We start from the raw sequence: 25,549 nt of genomic DNA, 5'->3' as shown, positions 1-25,549 counted from the left end.
AACTGAGCAAATTTGAAGTTCCATACAAAAACAAATGAAGGCACTGGTTTATAGAGTTTGATATCAGCTTTTTTAAATTGTTTAGGGTATAAATTTTAAGTACCCCTTTGCCCTATTTTTGCTGAGTTCAAAGGGGCCTTCAAACAGAAGGCATTTTCTACTACTTTTTGTAGGTTGTAATATCTATATCTATTGTTTTCTATTCAAGTTAGGTCATTTCCATCTAATTTTGCACTTGTTGATATGTATCTACAATACGATACGATACAAAATGAAATGTCTCTTAAAATCAAATAATCAATATACCGATACATCACTGACATGGGACACTTTAAACCTTGACTGTCTCCATTCAGCCACTGAGAAGAGCTACTCTGTAAGTGTTTTTATCTGTCCAATAAATCTGGACCCCTTTTTTAGGTAAACCCAAAATTTTGTATTTTGTTGAGACCTAAGACCATGATGAAGACAATATCCAACAGAGTGGTATGCTTCTCGCTAGGCTATCCACTAATCTGGACCTCTTTGGTGGGATTTCTGCTGTATAACGAAACATTTTACTTTGTTATTACTGTTGCAATCTAGGTATACGGTCAAAGGTTGCTTAGAATTTAGAGGAAGTGAAACTTGAAAGTCAACCATATCCTAAGAGTTCTTAAATCATTACAGTTGCATTCTGGTGCTTTGCCCAGTGAGCTGCAGCACAGCTTCTTCTAGTTCCAGGATTTCTTTGAGCAGGAGCGACCTGCATGCAACTTCAAGGTCAGGGACTCGTTTGAGCAGCAGACACCTTCAGGAAATAGGTCAGATTCCCTCCCTCTCTCCTTGTAGGCTATAGAGAGCTACAGGTCTGTCTTTTTCTACTTATTATGCATTTCCAATGATGCCAATTAACGTCAAGGGGTTTCTGGAGTATACATAGAAATCTATCTTCAGGTTAGAATTTAATGATGCCAATTAGCTCAGGTTTTGGTCCTGACCAAAACCAAAAACGGAAGCCATCATCCCCCTATTTTCCTTTATAATCATATATTATAACCCTATTCAACTTCTGTATCTGTGCTTTGGTCTTTATTTACTAAGGTTTATTGGATTTTGCAATTCTAGGGACCTATGGGTCTTTTCTGTACATTAGACCTTGTAGTTCTCATGGATGATATGGTCTTTGTAGTTCTTAGGAGGATACGAAAAGAAAATGCTTTTTTTTTTTATTAATTTCTTTTTTGGCTGTGGGTCTGCTTCACTGTATATTGGGTTGCATTTAGGTAATTGATTCCCAATTTATGTGTTTTAGGATTCCCTTTTTAGGTCCCATTTTGTTCAAATTTAAGTGTTTAAAACATTTACTGTCCATTTTCATTGACTTCCATCTTCTTAGATGCCTTTTGACCATGTCCCATTCATGATCTGATCCTCTTTACAGCATGTGCATATCAAATATCCTTTCTCTGTTGCTCCCGTTTTATCCATGTACCAGACTAGCATTTATAAGTCACAGAGTAGGAGAAAGTAGCCATGATGTGTCTTTCCGTTATTCTTTTCTTCTCCTTATAAGACTAGTATTTATAAATCTTTTCCTTAGTTTACTGCTCTAACGGTTTGCATGAACGTTGAGAAATACATGACTGTCAACTAAAAAGGGTCTGGTTTGCTGATTACTGCTTGAGTTTTCAATTAGGTGGCATGTTATTTTGAGTCTTTGATCACTTGCTTGTTGACTGTTTTAGATGTTCTCCATCACAGGAGTTATTTCAATTCGTAGTTTTGCTTGTAGAATCTTATTTACTTAATTAGTATTGCAAATTAGATACTGATGATTGCTTAGTATACAGCCAGTATTGGTTAATTTTAATAATTCTATAACTACCTACAAAGCACCCTGTGTTCTTGTTCTTCTGGTGACCCCACCTATGTTTATTTTTACCCTATCATGATAAGATGTGTGAGATTCAGATGTGGAATCATTACTCAAATAACTGATTCCAGTAACCATTTGGAAGACTAATTATTTAGCATTCCTAATGTAATTAACATAAGTAATTCTGAATGACTGATATCCAGTGCTGGGCTACCTTGTGCCTTTTAAACTTTAGAGCATGTGGACCAGAATCAGTTAAAGTTGGAGAGCTTCTCACGTTTTTGAGGCTAATGGTTTAAAGCAATGATGAATTGATGACTAATTTGAGAAATTTCAAATCATCGGCCCCTTCACCTGGTTTCCCATTTTCAAATTTATTTTTCAAGTGAAAACTGACTAAGCCTGAACTTGAACTTTTCAGAACTGGTTAAATATCACTGTAGTCATTTTGGCTTCCTTGGTTACTTTCATGTTACACTCGTTAAGCCTTTCTATCACAGGTTATAATCAACATGGATGACAGCTTATATGATGAGTTTGGGAACTATATTGGACCAGAAATAGAATCTGATAGAGACTCTGATGTTGGGGAGGATGATGAGGACCTACCTGACAAACCAGACGAGGAAGAACGAGTCTTAGATGACGAGAACACTGCTTCTGCTTCAGCTGGATGGATAACATCAACTAATGATGTTGATATGGATAATCAGGTTGTGCTTGCTGAAGATAAGAAGTATTATCCTACTGCAGAAAAGGTGTTCGGTGAGGATGTTGAGACCCTTGTGATGGATGAAGATGAGAAGCCCCTTGAACAACCAATTATAAAGCCTCTGATGGATATAAAATTTGAGTTGGGGGTGAAGGATTCTTCTACCTATGTAGATACAAAATTCCTTTTGGGCCTTATGTCAAACCCCTTGCTGGTTAGGAATGTTGTCCTTGTCGGGCATCTGCAGCATGGTAAAACAGTTTTCATGGACATGCTGATTGAACAAACCCATCACATCTCAACGTTTGATCCAAATAGTGAGAAGCACATGAGGTACACAGACACAAGGATAGATGAGCAAGAGAGAAGGATCTCAATCAAGGCAGTGCCCATGTCTCTTGTTCTTGAGGATAGCAATGCAAAATCCTACTTATGTAATATAATGGACACTCCGGGCCATGTCAATTTCTCCGATGAGATGTCTGCTGCTCTCAGACTTGCTGATGGTGCTGTATTGATTGTAGATGCTGCTGAAGGAGTGATGGTGTGTCACTCACCCTTATCTTACTGTTTTTTAAAAAGATAATAGTCTCTCTAATGTGTGTAAACCAATGATGTTTTCTTATTGCAATAATTGTTTGAGTAAAGCTATTTATAAGTTCAGTAGGTTTTTGCTTATTGCATTGCAGGTAAACACGGAGAGGGCCATACGCCATGCAATTCAAGAAAGGCTTCCCATTGTAGTTGTCATAAACAAGGTTGACAGGCTAATTACTGAATTTAAGTTGCCTCCAAAGGATGCTTACCATAAGATAAGGCATATAATAGAAGTCATCAACAACCACATAGCTGCTGCCTCAGCTACAGCAGGTGGATTACAAACCATTGATCCAGCTGCAGGAAATGTTTGCTTTGCAAGTTCAAGTGCCGGTTGGTCCTTCACTTTGCAGTCATTTGCTAAACTTTATTCTAAGCTTCACGGGATCCCATTTGATACTGATAAGTTTGCTATCCGCCTTTGGGGAGATATGTACTATCATCCTGATGCTAGAGTTTTTAGGAGGAAGCCACCTGCTAGTGGGGGGGAAAGATCATTTGTGCAGTTTATCTTGGAGCCACTCTATAAAATCTATAGCCAAGTAATTGGAGAACATAAGCAGAGTGTGGAGCCAACTCTTGCTGAACTTGGTGTTACACTTAGCAATGCAGCATACAAGTTAAATGTTAGACCCTTGCTAAGGCTGGCTTGTAGCTCAGTTTTTGGAACTGCAACGGGGTTTACGGATATGCTAGTTAATCACATCCAATCAGCCAAGGATGCTGCTGCTAGGAAGGTGGAACATATATATACAGGACTCAAAGACTCATTGGTTTATGAGGCCATGGAAAACTGTGATCCTTTTGGTCCACTTATGATTAATGTCACAAAACTCTATCCCAAGTCTGATTGCAGTGTATTTGATGCTTTTGGTAGAGTCTACAGTGGTGAGATTCAGACTGGACAGACCGTATGCGTACTAGGTGAAGGTTACTCACCAGATGATGAAGAGGACATGACGACAAAAGAAGTAACGAAATTGTGGGTTTATCAATCTCGTTACAGGATGCCCATAAGCAAGGCTCTTCCTGGCTCTTGGGTTCTCATTGAAGGGGTGGATGCTTCAATCATGAAGACCGCTACACTTTGCAATGTGGACTATGATGAAGATTTGTATATTTTCCGGCCTCTCAAGTTCAATACTCTCCCTGTTGTCAAGACTGCAACTGAACCTTTGAATCCGAGTGAGTTACCAAAGATGGTGGAAGGTCTTAGAAAGATTAGTAAGAGCTATCCTTTGGCAATTACAAAGGTCGAGGAGTCTGGTGAACATACCATTTTGGGTACTGGAGAGTTATACTTAGACTCTATAATGAAGGACCTTAGGGAGCTCTATTCTGAAGTGGAAGTTAAGGTATTGCTATGATCTTTCTCATGCTTTCCTTCAAATTCTCTTGGTAAAATTATGAAGGAACTTTGTTGTTTACAGCTGTCTGTTCTATGTCCCTTCCACACCTGATTTCTGACATCATTGGGGTTCATATAGGTAGCAGATCCTGTTGTGACATTCTGTGAAACAGTGGTGGAGTCTTCATCAATGAAATGTTTTGCTGAGACACCGAACAAAAAGAACAAAATAACCATGGTAGGGTAGTCAATATTTTTGGTTATTCCTGATAATTTTGATTTTGACAAATTTCTTTTTTGGGTGAGCTTTAGATGTTTTTTGTGTTTAGATTGCAGAGCCCTTGGAAAAAGGTCTTGCAGAGGATATTGAGAATGGGGTTGTAGGCATTGATTGGCCCAAAAAGAAACTTGGGGATTTCTTCCAAACAAAATATGATTGGGATTTACTTGGAGCACGGTCTATTTGGGCATTTGGGGCTGATAAGCAGGTACATGAATATGAGTTATATGGTGCATTTCTTCTGTATATTTAGTTTTAGGTTGAAGTCGCTGCTTTTGATTTGGAATTCTCGATAATTGTCAAATTTGTACTTATGCTTGGTTATGAATCCAATTTCATAATTATCTTGTGTTCCCATTATCTTCTTCACCCTTGAAATGTGCAGGCCTAGTGTCCAGTTTTTGAACTGTCAAATCCCTTCCACTTTGAAAGGAAAGGAATTAGGCTAGTTAATAGTATGTGTTGCCTTATTTGCAAAAATATGCATTGGGTGCATGTCTTTTGTGTGTTTTCACTACCAGCTGTACTGGTAATGCCATATGGGGTCTGGGTGGAGCCAAATTTTCAAATTCAGTTTCTTATACATTTTTTTTGGGGGTTGGGCCACGTGTTCATTGAGGGTCTTCATACTCTTCCTTGTTTCTTAAAAAATGCTTAAAAAATGATCTAATTCTCTTTTTCATAAAAAGAAAAATTAATGATGTAAAATCTGTGTGCAGGGACCTAACATTTTGTTAGACGATACTTTTCCAAGTGAAGTCGACAAAAATTTGCTGAATGCAGTCAAGGATTCCATTGTTCAAGGGTAAAATGATTATTTCCCTACTTTTGCCTTTCTGTATCATGTTCCTGCTCTTTGATTTCTTACAGTTTTTGATGTATGGAGCAGATTCCAGTGGGGTGCTCGAGAAGGACCACTCTGTGATGAACCCATCAGAAATGTAAAATTCAAGATTGTTGATGCAAGGATTGCTGCTGAGCGTTTGCATCGGGGCATTGGTCAGATCATTCCAACTGCTCGACGGGTTGCTTATTCAGCATTCCTCATGGCAACTCCAAGGCTTATGGAACCCGTATACTATGTCGAGGTAAATACGGGCTACTACTATTAGAAAACAGATCATAAATATTTGAAATATAGAAATACAAAATGTATTGAATTACCCAAGACAATGTTGTAAGTCTTTTTATAGTAGATTTTATCATTTATTTTTGCCTGTGGTGCCAGATCCAAACCCCAAAAGACTGTGTACCTGCAGTCTACGCCGTGTTTTCTCATAGGCGTGGACATGTTACGGCTGATTTTCCCCAAGCAGGAACTCCTGCTTTCATTGTCAAGGTTCGCTTATAAAATATTTATTAGTACTTTTTCGCAATTTTTCTATGTATATATCCTATTTATTTATTTATTTATTTTAAATTTGGCAAAGCCCTGTTCTTTATTTGTGGATTATGTTTCTGCTTTCTCCCTGCATTGTGGATTCTGGTTTACGTCATTGTGACTTCTTTTCTTTATCTTTGAACTGTAGGCATTCTTACCAGTGATAGAATCGTTTGGGTTTGAGACGGACTTGAGGTATCATACTCAAGGACAGGCATTTTCGCTCTCTGCATTTGACCATTGGGCTATAGTTCCTGGAGATCCCCTTGACAAAAATATAGTCCTAAAGCCCCTTTAACATGCACCTCCTCCGCACCTTGCACGAGATTTCATGGTGAAGACAAGGCGTAGGAAGGTAATGCTCTTAAACTGCAGAGTTTTCTTTTAGTTTTGTCGAAACTTGCAACTATAATGTAATGCTAACTACTGTGTTGGTTCGACATTGTAAAATGATAGGGAATGAGTGAAGATGTCAGCATAAGTAAGTTCTTTGATGAAGCTATGGTGGTCCAGCTGGCTCAGCAGGCAGCTGAGCTTCATCAGCAGATAATATGAACAGCAAGTTGGGATAGGTGTTATGGTCTCGCTCCGCAGGTAGATTTGTCTTTATCTAGAGTAGTGACTCAGGGGATTTCAATGGTTTCAAGTACAGCCCATGTGTAAAGCTTCTGGTAAGTCTGGATGGGTTTCATAAGGAATGAGGAAGGACATCCCTTACTTGCAAGGACCATTCCCGTAGTTTTTGTTGACATCTTGGATTGGGAAGCATTGGCAGTTCGTGAGGGGCTTCAAGGAGCTATGGAGACTGGTCCTATGAGCGTGGTGGTTGAATCTGACAACATGGTGATTTCAATCCTCAGGGATATTAACAAACCCATCTCCCTGAGTGCTCAGCCACCAGTTATCTGTTGTCTTGCTTCTCAGTTTACAAGTTGTAAACTTGTAATTTTGCTTATGTTCTTAGAATGATCAACTCTGGTTTGATAATGTAGTAAATGTGTCATTGTTGATTCTGACCCGGATATCATGGCCTAATACCACTTTGTTGTTGGACGAATCAGTTGTTGTCTCCACGTGGGTTTCTTTCTTACCCAAAAAAAAAAAAAAAGTCGAAATTTGCTCCTCACTCACCTACAATAAAGGATCTATCGGACTATCCCTCTTTAGTCAAAATATCCCATCCATGCTTGACACCCAAAAAAATATATACATATTTGATATTTCATTCCAAAGGCAAAACATTGTTTCGGACTCGGAGGCCTGCCCAGGGCCCGGGGGGAGAGTTGAGTTCTCATTCAGGCGCTGGGTATGTTATGGTGGTGTTCAGGCCTCTATGGGCTTAGTCTATTCTTGCTATTGTGGTCTTAAAAGGAGTGATGTTATATTGTGGTAAATGAATATAGATATCTTTGTGGCCAAATGAATATAGAACCCCTGATCCAATAAAGTTGAAAATATTAATTTCCCACACCCTCCAAAAATATAGAAAACACCCTTCAAAGAAACTATATTAATTTTTTATAGTTTAAGCGATGCTAGCTTAATTAGATCATGCGATTTACAACTGTCAGCTCGCGCATTTTGGTCAAGTATTCAATCCTGACCGTTAGTCAAGATTGAAATCTAGACCGAAATTGATCCGGCTGTCCAATCTTTCTAATTGAACAGAAGAAATTTTCAAGCTTAATTTCTTCTCTTTTATGCTGCACTGTCCGGGGAAATTTCCTTTCTCCAGATAACGGAGAGTTAAATATTCTCAAGTTCTCATTCGCATTGTTTACTTCAGTCCATCTTTGGCCTAACAAACCGAAAGAACAATTCCAAAATAGCATCAACTACTCCAAGTGAGAAAACATCCTCACCTCTCAGTAGAGAGATTACCAATTTTCCCTCTGTTACCCAAAAAAAAAAATAAAAAAATCCAATAACTGAAGATTCAACTTAACTCAATGCGCTAGAAGATTCAACTTAACCCAAGCCAGGATATGTCAAACCAGAAACAGCTCTATGGACAAAGAATATAAAGATTGACTTTGTACGCAAAGCCATAACCTTTTTTTTTTGGTAATACCAAAGCCATAACCCATTTTACCAAAACAACGATGAATATGAAGTACGAACGGACTTTTTTTAGCAACACTTATCTTCATTAAATTTGCATCTTCCTTGCATTTTCCGATCGGCATTTCTCTGAAGCAACTACTGAATTTTTTGAGTAGAAGCAACCAATGAATTGAAGCATTGACTGTCTCCCTCTCTCTCTCTCTCTCTTAAATCCCATCTGTTTTGTCATTTCAGGGGAACCTTCTGTTGTGCTGATCCATTCAAAAGCGGAGGAACCTTGTGCAGAAAGACGATTGAAATGTATAGCCGCAAAAAACCCATGGTCCACGCGCTTTATAATTTGATTTCTCAATCCTTAACTATAAATAGTGGAAGGCCTCAGCGGGTTTGATATCCAAACTAGGGTTCCTCTGTTTTCAACAACCCAAAGAAACCTCTCTATTATTGTTTCACTTTCTCTTGTTTCAGCGTGTTTAGAAGATAAACGAAAGCAATGAGATACAAGGTAGCAAGTGCGTCGGAATATCTTGTGATCACCGGAGTTGGAATTAAGGACATTAAACTTGCGAAGAAGTCATGGGTCCTCCCTGGCCAATCCTGCACCAAATTCGACGTTTCCCCTGTGAACTACACTTTCGAAGTACAAGCCATGAGCGCAGAGAAGCTCCCTTTCATCCTTCCTGCTGTCTTCACCATTGGCCCTCGTCTGGATGATTTCCAAAGTCTCCTCAAGTATGCCAAGCTCATCTCTCCCCATGACAAGCTCTCCAACCATGTCAAGGACCTCGTCCAAGGCATCATTGAGGGAGAGACTCGAGTTCTTGCTGCTTCAATGACCATGGAAGAGGTCTTCAAGGGCACCAAAGAGTTCAAACAGGAAGTGTTCGAGAAAGTCCAGCTCGAACTCAATCAATTTGGGCTCTTGATTTACAACGCTAATGTTAAGCAGCTAGTTGATGTCCCTGGTCACGAGTATTTCTCCTATCTTGGCCAGAAGACCCAAATGGAAGCTGCAAATCAAGCTAAAGTCGATGTGGCTGAGGCCAGGATGAAGGGCGAGGTTGGTGCGAAGCTCCGCGAAGGACAGACGCTGCAGAATGCCGCCAAGATTGATGCAGAGACAAAGATCATTTCGACGCAGAGGCAAGGAGATGGGAGAAAGGAAGAGATCAAGGTGAAAACAGAGGTTAAAGTTTTTGAGAATCAAAAGGAGGCCGAAATAGCTGAAGCGAACGCGGAATTGGCATCCAAGAAGGCTGGGTGGGCTCAGAGCTCACAATTAGCAGAGGTGGAGGCAGGGAAGGCGGTGGCAATCCGAGAAGCAGAGTTGCAGAGAGAGGTGGAACGGATGAACGCATTGACTCGCACGGAGAAGCTCAAGGCAGAGTTACTCACCAAGGCCAGTGTAGAGTATGAAACTAAGGTATGTAAACTTTTATCTCCTGGCATATATATTCGAAATTTAAGTTCATCATCAATTACCCTCCTCAGGCTTTAAAAAAGCAAGACAGAAATCTGAGAAATTGCTGTGATTGGGTTGATAAATGTAAACTATTGGTAGAGCTAGAGGATTTCGTGAACTATTTTTGATTTGGTTCTTTACTTACAACTCTAGGTGCAAGAGGCGAATTGGGAGCTCTATAGGAAAAAGAAGGCGGCGGAAGCAATTCTATATGAGAAGGAGAAGGAAGCAGAGGCACAGAAAGCAATGGCAGAAGCAAGCTTTTATGCACGTCAACAAGTTGCAGATGCAGAACTGTACGGGAAGCATAAGGAGGCAGAAGGGCTGGTTGCACTTGCACAGGCACAAGGGGTCTATCTGCGAACTCTCCTCGAAGCCCTGGGAGGTAACTATGATGCATTAAGAGACTACTTGATGATCAATGGAGGAATGTATCAAGACATTGCAAAGATTAATGCAGAGGGCCTGAAAGGTTTGCAACCCAAAATCAGCATTTGGAGCAATGGGAGTGAAATGGGTGAGGGTGCAGGTGGGAACAGTACCACTGGCATGAAGGAGGTGGCTGGGGTTTACAAGATGTTGCCTCCCTTGTTTAAAACAGTTCATGAGCAAACTGGAATGCTACCTCCGGCATGGCTAGGCTCAATTCCAGACTCAGCTACCAATTAAGAATCCAATTTAAACTACTTGTTGAGATTTTTTTTTGGGTAATCTGTTTCTTGAGAGTTCAGACTATAGCATCTAAGGGCTGTTAGGTAATACTTTGTGAGGAGTAGAAGAAAGTATTTATACGCTTAGTTTATGTGTTTCTGAAATAGTGTTTTTTTTGGTTTTTTTTTTTGGGATGACTGCTTTAGGCCCTCTGCTCCAGTTGATTTGGATTCCCTAATGTCACTTTAATCTGATCGAATACAATTCCTATAGTGGAGTCACAATGATATTTAATTAGTCAGTGGAATAGTGTACAATGAGAGAGAGAGAGAGATTTGAAAAATAATAAAATAATTCCTCATGAAAGTGAAAAATCTTATTCCCAGCAAAGTAGAAAGAATATCAAGAATTCTGATGGAGGCAACTATGCATCCACCTTCAGCATTATTTGTGCTTTTCAAGTTCTCTAATGTTGTGTTCGGATCAAATGGAATTTGATGTAGATGGCAAAAGAAAATCACTTTATTCCATAAAGAATACCTCAAAATTTAAATAATCTCCCAATTAACATGTTACGATTCCATTCAAAAATATAAACTTACAATGTTAACAATATTCTAGTACCCCTTATGTCAATTAGAATGTCCATGGTAAAAATGTGTTTTGAGCTCGGCAATAAGTTCGGAGGTTTCTCTTTTGGGGATTTTGGGTCAAGCAAATGGATGAAGTCTTAAACCTTAGGTGATGCTTATGGTTGAAAAGAATTCAACTGAAGGTGGTCGACCATTATTTTGATGATTCTTAAGTTTTATGGTTGGAATCTTTGCTTATTGGATTGAGAATCAAATGGAAAGTGGAATCTAATCCTCAAACCTTAGCTCCTTATTTCAATCTTTTCTCTGCTGTGATACCCTCTCAAAAAAGTTTTGTTTTCTGTAGAACTATAAGTTTTTTCATTAATTTCTTTGCATATGCAGCTTTCCATGCCTCTTTGAAACTTTCAAAGCCTCCAAGCACCGAAATTTAAGTTCAATAGATACAGGATGGGATGCATTTAATGCGAAACATGAACTTTACAACCTAGGAGAACACAATATTTCTTTCCCCTCTACTTGGACATGTATTTTGTTGGACACATTGGAGATTGAGTTGATATTTCTGATTTTTCTTTTGTTTAGAATGTTCATCATTGCAACCATTGCGTGTCTTGGCTTAGCATATCGTTCTAGTGATTCAGATCGTCAATTTGTTGGCCTTGCATTGTGTTGATTTTAGAAAACTGGTTAGGGAAAAGAAAAGACAATGTATCAAAAATACCTAATATGTATATTAGTGACATTTCAAGTTACAACAATACTTCAAAATTGTAATTAATAATATCGAAAGAACATTTCAAAAACCACCTATTATTCATGAAAATTAAATAGTCAAATTTAGTTCATATAGTCGTGAAATTAGGAAGAAAAAAAAAAAGGGTATTTTTCATCTGGACCCCTGAGGTTTGGTCCATGTCACTTTTAGTCCAAAAAAAGTTCTTCTTTGCATCTGACTCCCCTGTGATTTGAGAAATGATAAAATAAGGACACATCATAATTTTGATGACCAAAATGCCCTTTTTGATGTAACGGACATTTCGAAATTACAATTACAATCTTTTTATTTTATATTCATGGATTTTAAGATTTCAAATTTACAAAAGTATGCCCTTGGTTTGGAACGCAATGAAATCGAAGGAAATAACACTAAGACGCTCAGGCGTTGCAACTTGCAGGAGAGTGTAGGGACTGGAGTTGTAGGAGGAATGAACTATATTCCGTTGAGGAGGTAACTCCGGGTATTGATCTCCCATGACGATTCCCTGGTTCGGTTACCTGGTGGACAATGAAGCGACCTGCTTGCCGTGCACGCCTGAGGTAGAATACTGAAGGTTATCTGGAAGGTTCGACGTGAAACCATTGTTGTTGACGAAGAGAATTAAAAAATTGGAAAAGACGTCAAGAATCTGAATCCTTTTCTATCAATTATCCCACAAAGAAAGCTATTTCTCAACTTAAGGTTTTTTCTTTTCTGTTTTTGGGAACTTTTTCCTACGTGATTCAAACTTTCTCTTTATTCTTTTCATAGGTAGTGCAGGAACTGTTCATTCCAATGGTTCTTCATTTGAAAACAGAGGAAAACAATGAACGAACTTTGAATATATCAATTGGCCATTAACGATTGTTATTGAGGAGCATGATCAAAGACCAAAAAAAGTTGTGTAATTAACAGAATCAAAATACGGACCCAATTTAATATGCTAATGCTTGCAAAATCCGACATCATCATTATCAATGACTTGAGAACTAGGCGATTGTGGAGCAGTCTAAATGACAAACATGGTGGGGTCATGTTGTTCAAGGGATTATTATTCAGTGTGCATTTGCCGGTGAATACTGAAGCCGGAACCGAACCGGTGAAGGAGTTGAACTGGATATTTAAGAAGGATAGACCAGCCATGGTTAGCACCGCAGTTGGAAACTCGCCGGAGAATTTGTTGTTGCTGAAATCAATCTTGTAAAGGTAGAGAAGCTGGGAGATCTTTGGGGAAATCGTGCCGGTGAAATTGTTTGAGTTGGCGTGGAAGACGACGATGTCAGGGAGAAAGTCGAGGAAGCCTTCGAGGATTGGAGAGGCAAGTCCGAAGCCGTTAAAGTCGACGGCGGCAAGTGCGGTGGCGCTGTTGTTGTCGAGTGGGTGGTTGCAGAAGAAACCTTTGTACCCATGTTTTGGTGACGCCGAGAGGATGGATGTAATGGTTTTCTTATTTCATTGAGTTCCAACCAAGGGCATTTTTTGTAAATTTGAAATCTTAAAACCTTTCAATATAAAATGAAAAGGTTATAATTGTAATTATAATTTGGCTTTTTAATACGAACCATTAGATCAAAATGACATATATGGATATAATCTTGATCGTTGCATCATAAGGGCATTTTGGTCATCAAAATCATGATATGTCCTTATTTTATCATTTCTCAAAATCACAGGGGAGCCAGATGCAAAGAAGAATTTTTTTTGGACTAAAAGTGACATGGACCAAACTTCAGGGGGTCCAGATGAAAAATACCCAAAAAAAAAAAAGAATTACTTGAATTTTCTTTTGTATGTTTAATAATATTTCAATTGCCTCCAATATCTCTCTAACTTGTTTTTTTGAAAAAAATAACTGGAGAAAATGATAATAGTCACAAACATTCTTGATTATTTGTATTGATTTTGTATGATTATTTATTGTTTTTAATCATGCATAATGTGCTAATGAACAAAGTATTTCTAATTCACCAAGAAAAAGGAAATGAAATGAGATCACATGATTAGCATTTTTAATAAACATCACATTTTGAAACATTTTTTCGTGTTCACTTTATTTTACTTTTATTCATTACTTCACATTATATTGTGAAATATTATTTGCCTTATGATATATTCAATAACCTTAAGACTAATGGTTCTCCAATCTTCATGAGTATGACTTGGATGGATTTATCTGGTTGAGAGTTAGCCCAAACTAATTTTGACTAGTTTTACATTTTAATTGAATTATAGACTCTCCATCATTCTGTCCCAGCAATTCCACTTTCTGTCCCTCACCCTTCCCACCTTTCTCTGCTCTCTGCAGACCCTCCTTTCTCACCTCCTCTTCTGTTTTTCTGTGTGTGTTTTACCAGGAAATCAGACAATGTTATCGTAGCACAACTGCAAAGCCACCAAAAGTCAACAGGCTTTAGGCTAGTAGATTCTTTAATTTTCTATCCTCTGCTCGTTGGAAAATTTGCCTGCAGAACCTCAAAATGTAAATGCAAAAGCAGAAGCAGAACTGAATCCAAGATTGTTAACTTTGTTCCTTTTGTACAATTGCAATAGATTTTTTCGTTCTACATTTCCCGATGTAATTGGTCGGCCGTGTGAAGCAGCCAAAAGGCCAATTCAGTGGATTTTCATTTTCGTTTTATTGTCATCTGTAGTTCCAGAAGGCATTCATCGTGTCCGTGTCGCTTTCCCCTGATACGTCAATTCTCAGGGTACGCATTCATCTATATTTCTACAGGAAAACTTTTTAGCGTGGAAAGGGAGGAGTCAACAGCAAGTGGCCGAACAAGAACACATACACCAGTTGGCCAGGATTGAACAAAATTGATGAAAAAAGAACTTCCAAGATGCCATTCCATTAAAAGAGAACCTTTTTGTCCAACCCTGTAGTTTTCCAATCCTGATTGGCACAAATGATGCATAGCACATACACCAAGCCAGATGGTTTCAGATGAAGAGTGGACAGGCAATACAAGATTGAACTTCACCATACACTTATTTGTACACCCCTTCCTCTCTTCCTCCACTAAACACTAAACCTTGTGTAATAATAAACCAATGTTTCAGGATTTCACTCTGTGAGAATACAGTCAATACACACAATGAGAATGAAATCTCACAGCTCATCTGAGATTGGTATTTGACATTTATAGATAGTATCTGGATACATAAGTCATATCATAGAAATACAAGGGTATCCAGGAAATATCTCTAACACACTGCATGTGATTTGGAATTCCGAATCATTGCTTCATCATAAATAAGATCAAAATGCTGAATGGTAAAAACTCCCTCCCATCAAATGAGTCCTCACCCTGGATTATTAATCCGAAGATCGATTCAGAATATACAAGTCGGAAGGATGAGTATCTGACAAGAAAATTGTCACAGGACATCTTCTGATGCACCCCTCCCTAACCCCAACCTCACCCACCCCAGCCCAAAGAATACAGAATACAGAATACAAAATACAAAATACAAAATCTACTTCCTGTAAGAATTATATACAGACAACTCCTGAGAGTAACCCATGGATTAGCTACTCATAAATTAATTCTCTCCTAGAAGGCACCTAAGATTGTGGAGGCCTTCTGCAGATATGCTCCTCCTCACTGTACCCTTCTGTACTAAACAAGGGGGAGGTGGGTCCGAGTGGAAGCTTACTATCACAATTGTGAGATTATCTATTGCCCCTCGCTTAATTGCCTCGCCCACCATTTCCTTACAGCACCGCTTCACATCATTGTGCTCCTGGAGTCTCCTCCTAGCAAAGTCAACTGCATTTTGGTTTGAAAATACATCCCATACCCCATCACAGCCGATGATCAAGAACTCATCCTCCTTAGTCAACGTAATCATTTTCAGTTCTGGTTTGGCACTCAATGGTCCACCTTTCTCACCAGTTACCTTCATCCCTTCAAGGTGCCAATCCCCAAGAGCGCGGGTCACGCCCAACTGCCCATTCAAGTAGCCATCATCAATGAACCCTCCCAAGGATTCAATGCGCTTCCTTTCCTTTACACAGCAGGGTCTATGATCCCTTGACATTTCTATGGCAACTCCAACTCGTGACAACACAGCTCGACAATCCCCAGCATTTGCAACAAGCAGAGATCTGTCCACGCGGTATGTGAAGGGTAAGTAGATTGAAACTATACACTGCATTCTCCGTTTGTCAGTTACTATTTAACATTTTCTATTGCATTTTTACAGAAGACTTTATCTGGTTAGTGGATATGGAGGAGAGAGATTAAGAGAGATGACTTGAAGTGGGCATATTGGTCACTTCATCAATTTGAGGGGAGTGTTTCTCTCTCTCTCTCTCTCTCTCTCTCTCTCTCCATATTTTTATGGTTATCCAGCATATTGTTGGGTGTGGGGGTGTGTGTGTGTGGGGGGGGGGGGAAGTTCTGACAGCCATAAGATGGAATCTCTTTAATGGGCAACTTGACTCCTGTGTATCTAGGGAATTGTTTGAAAAGGCCATATGTCAAGTTTCAGCTTCAATTCAACTGTTTAACTTCCAGTGTACATTCATACACCTCCCACTGTAATCTGTGTGACATCTTGGTGGGCCTAAAATTTTCACTTGTTTAACCCTTGGCAAATTTGGATTGGTCTGAAATTTGACAACGGGAAAATTTTTAGTCCCAATTGACCTACCACATTGTAGATCAGGTGTCCATTATGGAAGAAAACCAGTGATATTTTTTGCAAATAATTTAATTAGAAAACACACAATCAGCATGAAGAATGAAGTACTGACCTCCCAAATATCATTGCAGTTAGAGCAGTTGTGCCGGAAGACAGGCCAGACTGCAAGGAACATTTACTTGCAAATTCGGCATCTGTATCAAGAAATGACCTCATGACCACTTTTTCAAGATCCAAAGGAAAATCAGCATCCTCCACGATGACCCTAGGCAAAGTGTCACGGACAAAATGTGCAGCACTTTTTCCCCCATGTCCATCGAATACCTGTAAGAGTTCAGGAAAAATTAACTTTCAAGATGTTTTACACTCCATACTACTTTGAATGGGAAGTTTAATATACAAATGTTATTTCAATCTTTAATCAAATTATGTGTTCCATTTCTATGATATTTTAATGGACGAGTGGCTACAAGTTCTCAGCTTAAATGAAACTGCAATGAATTTGGATCCCAATTATATAGCTAAAGGGAAGGATCATCTGGGTTCTGGTTCATGTATCATCTGCTGGGCTGTATGAAAGGAAAGAAACAGCCATTATTTTGATATTTTAATAATTTTAAAAGAAGAGATTATGTAGAATAAAGCTCTCATTCTGGATTCATCAAGTTTTATTTGCATGGAAAGCTTCAGTAAATCTGGAATTAGACAAATTTGGAGTGAGATACAACAGCTAATTTCAGAAATATATTTCATACAATTGTATATTCAATAAAATTTCATTTAGTTGGTTGCTTTAACTCAAAAGAGAGATTACGGGCTGCTCAATCCTTTCTATCATTCTCTTCTTCTTTCAACAAGGAAACCTTATAAAAGAGAGGGGGGGGTGACAACAGCTTTGACAAGTCAAAAGGAGACATTAACTCAATGGCAGTGGACATCTTTATTTTAGTAGGTGAAAACAAGAAGAGAAGTGTAGGGGGTCATCAAAGCCATCCACGAAGAAGATCATTCTATTGATTCATAAGCCAACTTCAATGTTTTGATATCTTTACAGAAATTTCTTCTTTTAGCTATTTTTGGCTTTAAAGTAATCAATAAAAGAAGTTGTATTATTTATCACAACAAAGGTAATTTTATATTTGACACTATTGTTCTGCACAAACTCATAGTTAGCAACACTTACACCAAAGAAGGAAATGGCCTGTGCATCAAGGACCTCATAACCAAATTTCTTGGCCAAATCAGAAATGCACACATGGGTATCCTCCATATGTGGACGGCCTCCAATATCAGCCCATTCTCCTGACCGAAGAGCTGGAACAAAGTTCCCTGAATTGTTCTGTTTACTGTCTGTGATCACATTGTCCTCACAAATGCTCTCAAGCTGCAAAGACAAAATGCAATTGAATTAAATACCAAGGGAAGATAGAAAAGCAGATTGAGAGAGTAAAGCAGTGATGAAATTTGCAAACCAATGCTGTATTTTTTCAGATAAAGTAAACCATACTGAAAAGACTTGTTACACGGCTAATTATGTGCACCATATTGTACGGTCGGGTTTCCTATTATCTCTACCTTCCACTGAAATACCTTGAAATGGGATTTTTGATGAAGTTTACTAAACCTCAACATCAATTGTCATAGATGTGAATTCACTAATAAATTGAACCTTGATAGGAGAACAAACTTTTATTATTGAAAAAAGGAAAAAAAAAAATCAAGTTTGAATGTAACAGACATCAAGTAAGGGAGTACCAAACAAGCAGAGCAACGATTAAATAAATACACACAAAAGATGACGGAGACGAAACCAAGTAACATAAAAATATCACCAGAGAGTAAATCTTCAGAAACATCCCCGAAGGAGCAAAGAAGGGCATTCTAAAAGTAAGAACAACAAAATTGAGACTGATGATTCTATACGCATTGACAACAAGGTAGAACAAAAACCCTTGATGAGAAGCCGAGAGATGAGGCGAATTAGAGAATATGGAAGCCCAGAACTGAAACCCAATATGAACAATCACTAAATCTGCGAAATAGTTCCTTCACTAGCATTTTGTTTCTTCTGATTTTGATACGCGAGACCAAATGACTTAAAAAAAAAAAAAACCCAGATGGAAAATAATCGAAACACTTACAGAAGATGAATTGAACATGGGAGAATCACTTCCTGAAGAAACCTGATCAGTGACAGCCGTCGGTGAAGACGAATCTTGTTCCCACCCCAGGGTATGGGAGTTCATGTGCCCGTTCCATGACTGTTCTTGGTTTTCCATACTTCCCCCTGATAACTCGTCTTTCTCTTGGATACACATGCTATCTACTCTATATGGGTTCAGAAACTACAGATGGAAATGGACTGTAAAGGTAAGAAGGAAGAATGTAAAAGAGAGAGAGAATATTTCCACAGAAGATTCGGAGAATATCTAGGCGATCCGTCTAAGAGTAATACTAGTTTTTAAGATGAGAAAAGAAGAGAAGAGAAGAGAAGAGGGCGAAGAAGATGCCAATTGCCAAGCTTAGATTTTTTTTTTTAAAGAAAAGTGTGGCCGGAAATCCGTTGTGGGTGTTTAAACTTTAAATATGATCTCTTCGAAATGTCGGTACTACCAGCTATAACGTCACGGCTCACGACTCACAATCACTCTCCTAACATCTCTGTCATTATCATTTGTTTATCTATAATTAACCACTCCTAAATCCTAATTACTGATAATTAGTGATCTAAAACTCTCAAATTAGTAAATCCATATTCACGCACGTGGTGTGAGAATGTTAACATTTAAACGGAAATGATTAGATTAGATTAGATTAGATTAGATGGGATAAAAAGCCTAAAACTTAATTAGAGAATGTCCTCTTTTAGTCTTTTTGGTTCTTAGTTTGATTCAATCGAGAGTATTTCGAGATCTGTTAATTTCGTTATACATTTTTTGGAAAAAGGTAATTCAGTCGTTTGAGCTCGAGCTCAAGCTCCCGACTGTTTGTAGTATACCAATTCATGGCTCACACAACTTTGCAAGTGTGAATTTACTGTTTGTAACATAATCTGTTTTCTATCAAATTAAAAAACTAGCTAAGAAGTGTTAGACCAGAAAAAAAAAATCTAGTCAAGAAGATACTTAACCTAAGAAAAACAGAAATTGTCTATTATTTTCCTTATGCATATAAATAAAACCAAACCAAGTTCAATGGTAGACCAATTGGTTTCAAATTTCCAACCAAACTTTCTGTTACATAATCATCATCAAACTGATTTTGAAGCCAGTTGGGAAATCGAATAGCTTGTTCTTCACAATAGTATCCCTATTCTTTTCCATAAATTTTCATAAATTTGGTAACTAGTCATTTTTGGTGTGTATGAATGCAGAAACTCTATGCAGGCCTAGTGTTGTAAAGTCGTATGATTTTCGTGTTTAATTAGCTTTCGCACATGTGCACAACTACCCTACCTAATTTATATAATTGAGCTAAACTTTAAACTTCTTCTCACCAGATCTACTACCACCATCCAATTAAAAAAACCCTCAAGATAGATAATCTTTTGAGTTACTCACGTGTCAATCTAAAGTGTCTAATGTTTACTTTATGGTGCAATTAAGAAATGACTCGTGACTAAAAGGAATCTTTAATTTTGTAGCTTAGCAAGAAAGATTACAAATGTGTCACAATGTCACCTAATCTAGATTGGTGGAAATCAAAATCATCATTCCGTGCAAAGTCTTCCCTCATTTTTAAACTTTTTCAGTGAATGAAATTCATTTGCTACTCTCCATATATGTATCTACATTGCTTTGTACTTCCATATTTATCTTAGAAAATTCAACGTGTTTTATATTTATTAAGGCCTTAATTAAAAAAAAAATCTTAACTCCTTGGTTCATTTATATTGTTTTAAACATTGTGAAAAAGCTGTAGATAATTTAATGAGAGCATAAAAAATGTATGGATTAGATTGAATACAGCATAAAGTACCAAGGTACAACAGAGATTATTGAATCTTTGTCCTTATAACCATAGACACATAAAATATCACTATCAAGGGCATGTCATCCATGACGTAAGTTTGTTGCTCTATTATTGGGTCCAAGTTACACCTTAAAATACAGTGCACTAGAGTTAAATCTACCAAGATTAATAATTTGAGAGTTTTCTCTCATGGTAATATCAATAATTGTTTTTTCTTTTAGATTTGAAGTGTTTAGATTAGTTTGTGTGCATCTCAATTAATTCTTAGATTAAAATCAATCATTCGCAATTCAAGAATAATCCAAGAGAGCCCATCGAGCCAATTTATTATAACTTTTGTCTCAATAATTCAATCCCAATATGGTTTATGGTCATCCAAAAACAAATTTATTCTCATCAAAATAAGATCAGAATAACTTTTCAATGTAATTTAAAAATATTACAATGGTTTGTCCCTAACTCCAAAAAGATTTTACCAACCCTTGAGATTATACACAATCCTATCTTATAGCATTTGTTATTGCACTCTCCTTTGCAACTTACTCAAAACCCTCTCTTTTTAATTATTTCCAATTAAAAACAGAAACAAACCAAAACCTCATATGGGTTGGACTTTGTGAGGGCCCCTCAAACATATTAAAGCAGTAAAAAAAAAAATCCCTTTTCTATTTTAGTTCTTTTGAATGCAAATTTGTAATACTTCTCCTTTTAAAGTGAAAGGCAAGTAAATGAGAACGTCAAACTTAAATTATTGGCAATTGGGAAAGATGATGTAAGCCCAATAACAAATAGATTAGAGGGCTTGTCATTCAAGTGGATCTTTCTTTAAATTTTTGGTTGTTAGGGTGAAATATACAAAAGGAGTTTTATTAGCTTTCAAAGAAGTCCCTTTCTATTGGTCTTTCTGATCATGTCATCAGAGTTTTTTGTTTTGAAAGCTGTGGTTGTCAAATGTATTAGGTTAGGGACCAGAAAATGACACTTGACATTTGGTACTACTTGATCATCATGATGATGTGGTGTAATCTCAGCCAGTAGAAGTGAGCATTCACAAGTCATGGATTCATGACTGGGCTTGGCATTAGCAAAAACCCATAAATCATATTTGAATAGTTGAGAGTTGAGACCTAAAGGAGGATAGAATAATGGGGAAGTGTGTTTTTACAGGTGAGAGTGTGGTTGGGAGGATAAGAAAGCTTCAGTTCTTGGCCAAAAAAAAAGAAAGCTTCAGTTCTAGGCAAGGAATTCACCATCAATCTTTATCGCATTGCACAGATTTGATCATGTCCAAAATTTGATAGATTGACCCTTACCAACTTTATTATGAATGGGGCCGTAATTGAGTCTGGCCCATAAACTCGATGGGCCTGGACATCTTTTAGGCCCAGCTCCAACTGACTTCCTTAGCCTGACCCAAAGGAGTCGCTCCACAGAACAGATGAAATTTATGATTCTCAAAGATTAGCTTTGGCTAGAGTTCTGGTGAGTTTAGATCGCTTCTTTGAAAGAAGAGAGGTATGTGTTGTTCTGACATTACTTTTTCAATCAATAGGGATGGAGCTCACGTCGGATGCACTAGGGGTCTCGCATTTGATTCATTGTGTCAATATTTAGGCTTTAGAGATAGACTCCACTCCTATTATATGGGGAAGAAACGTCAAGAGAACACATACCTCTCCCCTAACAGGGAGGTAATACAGACTCAATTTTCCTAGCCTTAGGTCCCATTTGATAACTCACCAAGTGTTTCTATTTCGAAAAACACTAGAAATAGTTTTGAGGTGTTTCTAGAAGAAGAAACACCCCTTTAGGCGTTTCATAAAACTTAGAAGTAGAAGATTTAAAAATTACAATAAAATTTATGAAATTTGCCATTGTATGATTAGAGTGTCATATTCCATAAATTATCCCCTCTCAAATTGTCTCACTTAAATTTAACCCGGACCCAATTTTGCTTCGAGAGATAGACACGCAATTGAACTTGTTTTTCAAAGCAAATTTTTTTTTATAAATTTCAATTTATGTTAAAAAAAAATCATACCTAACAAAATGAAATTTTCATAAATTTCAATTTATGTTGCAAAAATCATGCAAAATAAAATGATTTGGTACCAAATTTTTTGATCCTCCAAGCAAGAAACACCAAAATCAGTTTTTTTATTTTTATTTTTTGGTAACCCAAAAATCAGTTTTTCAGTAGGTCGTCAAACGAATCCTTAGTTTTTCTTATGTCCCCACCGACCCTAGAACTTCCATGTGGCAGCTTCCCATTGGGCGGTGGGGTCCCACTCCCCTCCTACAATTCCCACCCTAGCAATCCAGTCCTACACTGGCTGCAGTCATAACTAACTCCCACTCTTCACGTTCCTAAAATCTCTCAGGGTTTCTTCAGCAAAGCCAGAGCCAGAGCCAGAGCCAGTCCAACGTAGAGTCCGGATCCATTCTTCTTCATTAACGCCTTCCATTACATCGCTTCCACTCTCATGTCTCAAGACTCTCAACCACCCTTCAGGCCTTCACCTGAAACCTCATAATCTCTCTTTCTCTGGTCGCCTCTGCAACAGAGTAACACGAAAACAAGGTACCATTTTCTTTTACCATTCCTCGCTCTCCTTAGAATCCAAGAATCTTTGATTGTTTAACATCTTTTTTTCTCTATCCGATTTGTTAGGGGCAAGATGAGAAGAATCAACACAGGGGACGGAGATAATTTCATGCTTCGGATTCATATTTCAGAGAGTCTGATCAAAGTGATCAGCTTGTAAGCAGTGAGTCTTGGTTATCTCATTTTGCTTTAGATTTCTATCTTGAATAGACCAGAAACACCTTGAAAATGTACACCCAACACCATTACTGATTCGAGATATTTAGTGGGAGAAGCATCATTCAATTGGCATTTAAGAACCCAGATCCTTTAGTTTGATTCTTTGCAATTATAAATTACATTGTCAATGTTGTCTCTAGTTCCTACTGAATGACTGGGCAATCATTTAATAGTAGTTCGCAACAGATGTAAAATTGTATTTGTAGAATATTTAACTTCTGATGAAATGAAATCAGGGCCTGCTTCTTCCTCACTGCACATCCAAGTTCGCGTATCAGAGGAGAAGCAAATCAACTAAAATGTTCAGAGAACCATCTGGATTTTGGTCCCTTTCTGCCTCCCCCTCTTTTTTTTGTTTAAATTTTTTTTCTCCCTTTGTTTTTTTACTGAATATAATGGTTTTATTTGACTATTGCTATCTTTATTATTCTTCATTGGAATTTGAATTTGAATTTGAGGGGTTTCTCTGTTTGTCGGATGTAGTAATTTGGAGCCTACATCACCAAGTATAGTCCATCTTCATGTACATGGTAGGATCTTCCGACTAAAAAGAGTAAGAACAAGCTTCAAATGCAACCCGACAACTATTTGTTACCTGCATACTTCCTCTTTCTTGCTCATTTTTTTCCTTGTCTCTCTGCAAGCAGGAACTCTTGGTATCCAAATCGGCTAAGCTAGCCATCTTACTCAAAGAGAGTGAACATGAAGAGAAGTCTTCCCTTTCTCTACCTGACGTCCCCGAGGACTTGAAAACTTTTGAGCTTGTTGAAAGGTTCTTTAATGGTTGCGAACTGAATCTCTCTTCCAGCAATGTGATCCCTCTTGCCCATGTTGCTCACTATCTAGATATGACAGAAGCTCACAGCCCCAATAATCTCTTACACAAGGCTCTTACCTTGTTTGAGCAAAGAGTCCTTCCGAGCTGGAGTGAATCCATCAAGGCCTTCAGGTCCGCAGAACAAGTTCTCAAGGAAGCTTCCTTTGTTGGTTTGATCAATGCTTGCATGGATTCTATAGCCAAGAAGGCACTTGCTGATCCCCACCTTCTCGGTAGATCAATTGAGCATTCAATGGAAGATTATATCAATGCCACCAACAGCAATAACAAAAATGGGCAGAGGAGGATTTCAAGGAAACCTTCAGTTCACGAATGTCAATCAGAAGATTTGAACACTTTGCCTCTCAGTCTTTATGAGCTCATTATGTTATACATGATTCAGCAAGGTGTGCCGTCACAACACATAGCTGGTTCGCTTTTCCAATATGCGAAGAAGTGGGCTTTTACGGGAAGTAGAGGGTCAAGTGTGTCAATGTACATTAAGATGGTTACTCAGAGGGAAGTCATTGAAGTTGTGCAAAGGCTGTTGCCTGATAAAAGAAGCCTTGTGCCTTGCAAATTACTCTTCAAAATGCTTAGAGCAGCATTCACCTTGCAAGCTAGCTCTGATTGCATAAACGGATTCGAGCTTAGGATTGGGAAACAACTTGATGAAGCTACTGTAGAAGACTTATTAATACCCTGCCAAAGTTATGCCAGGAAAATGCAGTATGATACGGAGTGCATCAAGAGGATTTTGGGGAACTTTTGTAGCATTAGAACATCTATGGATGATGATTCATCTAGGTCCATTAAAGTAGCAGGGCTGATGGATGAATACTTTGGCAGTGGTTGCTGGTGATATTGATATGCAAAAGGATACATTCATGTTGTTTTTGGCAGAAATGTCGGTTACTGCATCACTTAGAATCCAATGGAATTCTGATGGGATATACAGAGCCATTGATACTTATTTGGAGAAGCATAAGTACCTCACAGAGTCAGAGAGAGAAGAAGTTTGCAGGATGCTGGATATCCATAAGATGTCTGCAGCAGCACGGGAACATGCTGCCAAAAATGAGAGGCTTCCATCCCGGGTGATAGTGCAAGTGTTGTCTGCGGAAATATTGCAGTTGAGGGGTGGAATTGCCAATGACAGGCAAGATTTAGAGCGATGGGGAAAGGATAAAGAGGAGGAGGTTATTGCTTGTAATGAGGAAGATGAGGTGAGGATAGAGATGGAGGAGGTGAATGGGAGAGTGAAGGAGTTGGAAAAAGAGTGCCATAGAATGAAAAGAGAGATACAGATTGGCGGGCGCCCTACACTCAAGAAGGATAAGAACCTATGGAAGCAATTGAAAAAGAAGCTTGGTTGCAGCAGTAGCATTCATAACTATGACTGCCATGTAAAGAAAAAGGATGATGAGTCTCCACTGATTAATTCCTCTGGATTGCCTAGCGACTAGAAAGAATATGTCACTGAACCACTGAAATGCTAAATATAAATGTGTCTTTTCTTTCCCTTCCTAGTGCAACAATATAAATGTATTCGCTTCCACTAAATAGTAGAAGTTTTCTCC

At 38.2% G+C, this 25,549-nt stretch overlaps 4 protein-coding genes across 4 annotated transcripts; 3 read left to right on the top strand and 1 right to left on the bottom strand.

The window, feature by feature from the left end:
- The first annotated feature begins 388 nt into the window (after positions 1-388).
- LOC149009509 (110 kDa U5 small nuclear ribonucleoprotein component CLO-like) lies at positions 389-7,224 on the top strand. Its single transcript, XM_089162096.1, has 10 exons — positions 389-803; positions 2,359-3,114; positions 3,260-4,522; positions 4,655-4,753; positions 4,845-5,003; positions 5,515-5,600; positions 5,685-5,883; positions 6,024-6,134; positions 6,325-6,531; positions 6,633-7,224. The coding sequence occupies exons 2-9, from the start codon at positions 2,371-2,373 to the stop codon at positions 6,472-6,474; spliced, it is 2,811 nt and encodes a 936-aa protein (XP_089018222.1). The 5' UTR covers positions 389-803; positions 2,359-2,370; the 3' UTR covers positions 6,475-6,531; positions 6,633-7,224.
- An 876-nt stretch (positions 7,225-8,100) lies between these two features.
- LOC149009508 (flotillin-like protein 4) lies at positions 8,101-10,774 on the top strand. The gene is made up of 2 exons (XM_089161904.1): positions 8,101-9,663; positions 9,856-10,774. Exons 1-2 carry the CDS (start codon positions 8,734-8,736, stop codon positions 10,369-10,371), a joined length of 1,446 nt encoding a protein of 481 aa, XP_089018030.1. The 5' UTR covers positions 8,101-8,733; the 3' UTR covers positions 10,372-10,774.
- A 3,683-nt stretch (positions 10,775-14,457) lies between these two features.
- Positions 14,458-18,897, bottom strand: LOC149009507 (putative protein phosphatase 2C 27). The gene is made up of 4 exons (XM_089162097.1): positions 18,498-18,897; positions 17,540-17,740; positions 16,469-16,680; positions 14,458-15,817 (listed from the first exon to the last, which is right to left on the bottom strand). Exons 1-4 carry the CDS (start codon positions 18,672-18,674, stop codon positions 15,253-15,255), a joined length of 1,155 nt encoding a protein of 384 aa, XP_089018223.1. The 5' UTR covers positions 18,675-18,897; the 3' UTR covers positions 14,458-15,252.
- Positions 18,898-23,302: 4,405 nt separating this feature from the next.
- Positions 23,303-25,508, top strand: LOC149009506 (BTB/POZ domain-containing protein At5g17580-like). Its single transcript, XM_089162358.1, is given in 4 exon segments — positions 23,303-23,340; positions 23,636-23,705; positions 23,800-24,810; positions 24,812-25,508. Coding segments are annotated over 4 exon segments (1,743 nt in total). The 3' UTR covers positions 25,436-25,508.
- Positions 25,509-25,549: the final 41 nt, after the last annotated feature.

This window comes from Hakea prostrata, chromosome 7 (assembly GCF_041222555.1).
Source record: "Hakea prostrata isolate BN-2017 chromosome 7, UWA_Hpros_2, whole genome shotgun sequence".
In the NCBI taxonomy this organism is placed as follows: Eukaryota; Viridiplantae; Streptophyta; class Magnoliopsida; order Proteales; family Proteaceae; genus Hakea; species Hakea prostrata.
Note: the sequence above shows the minus strand (reverse complement) of the source record. Positions and strands in the feature narration are given on the sequence as shown.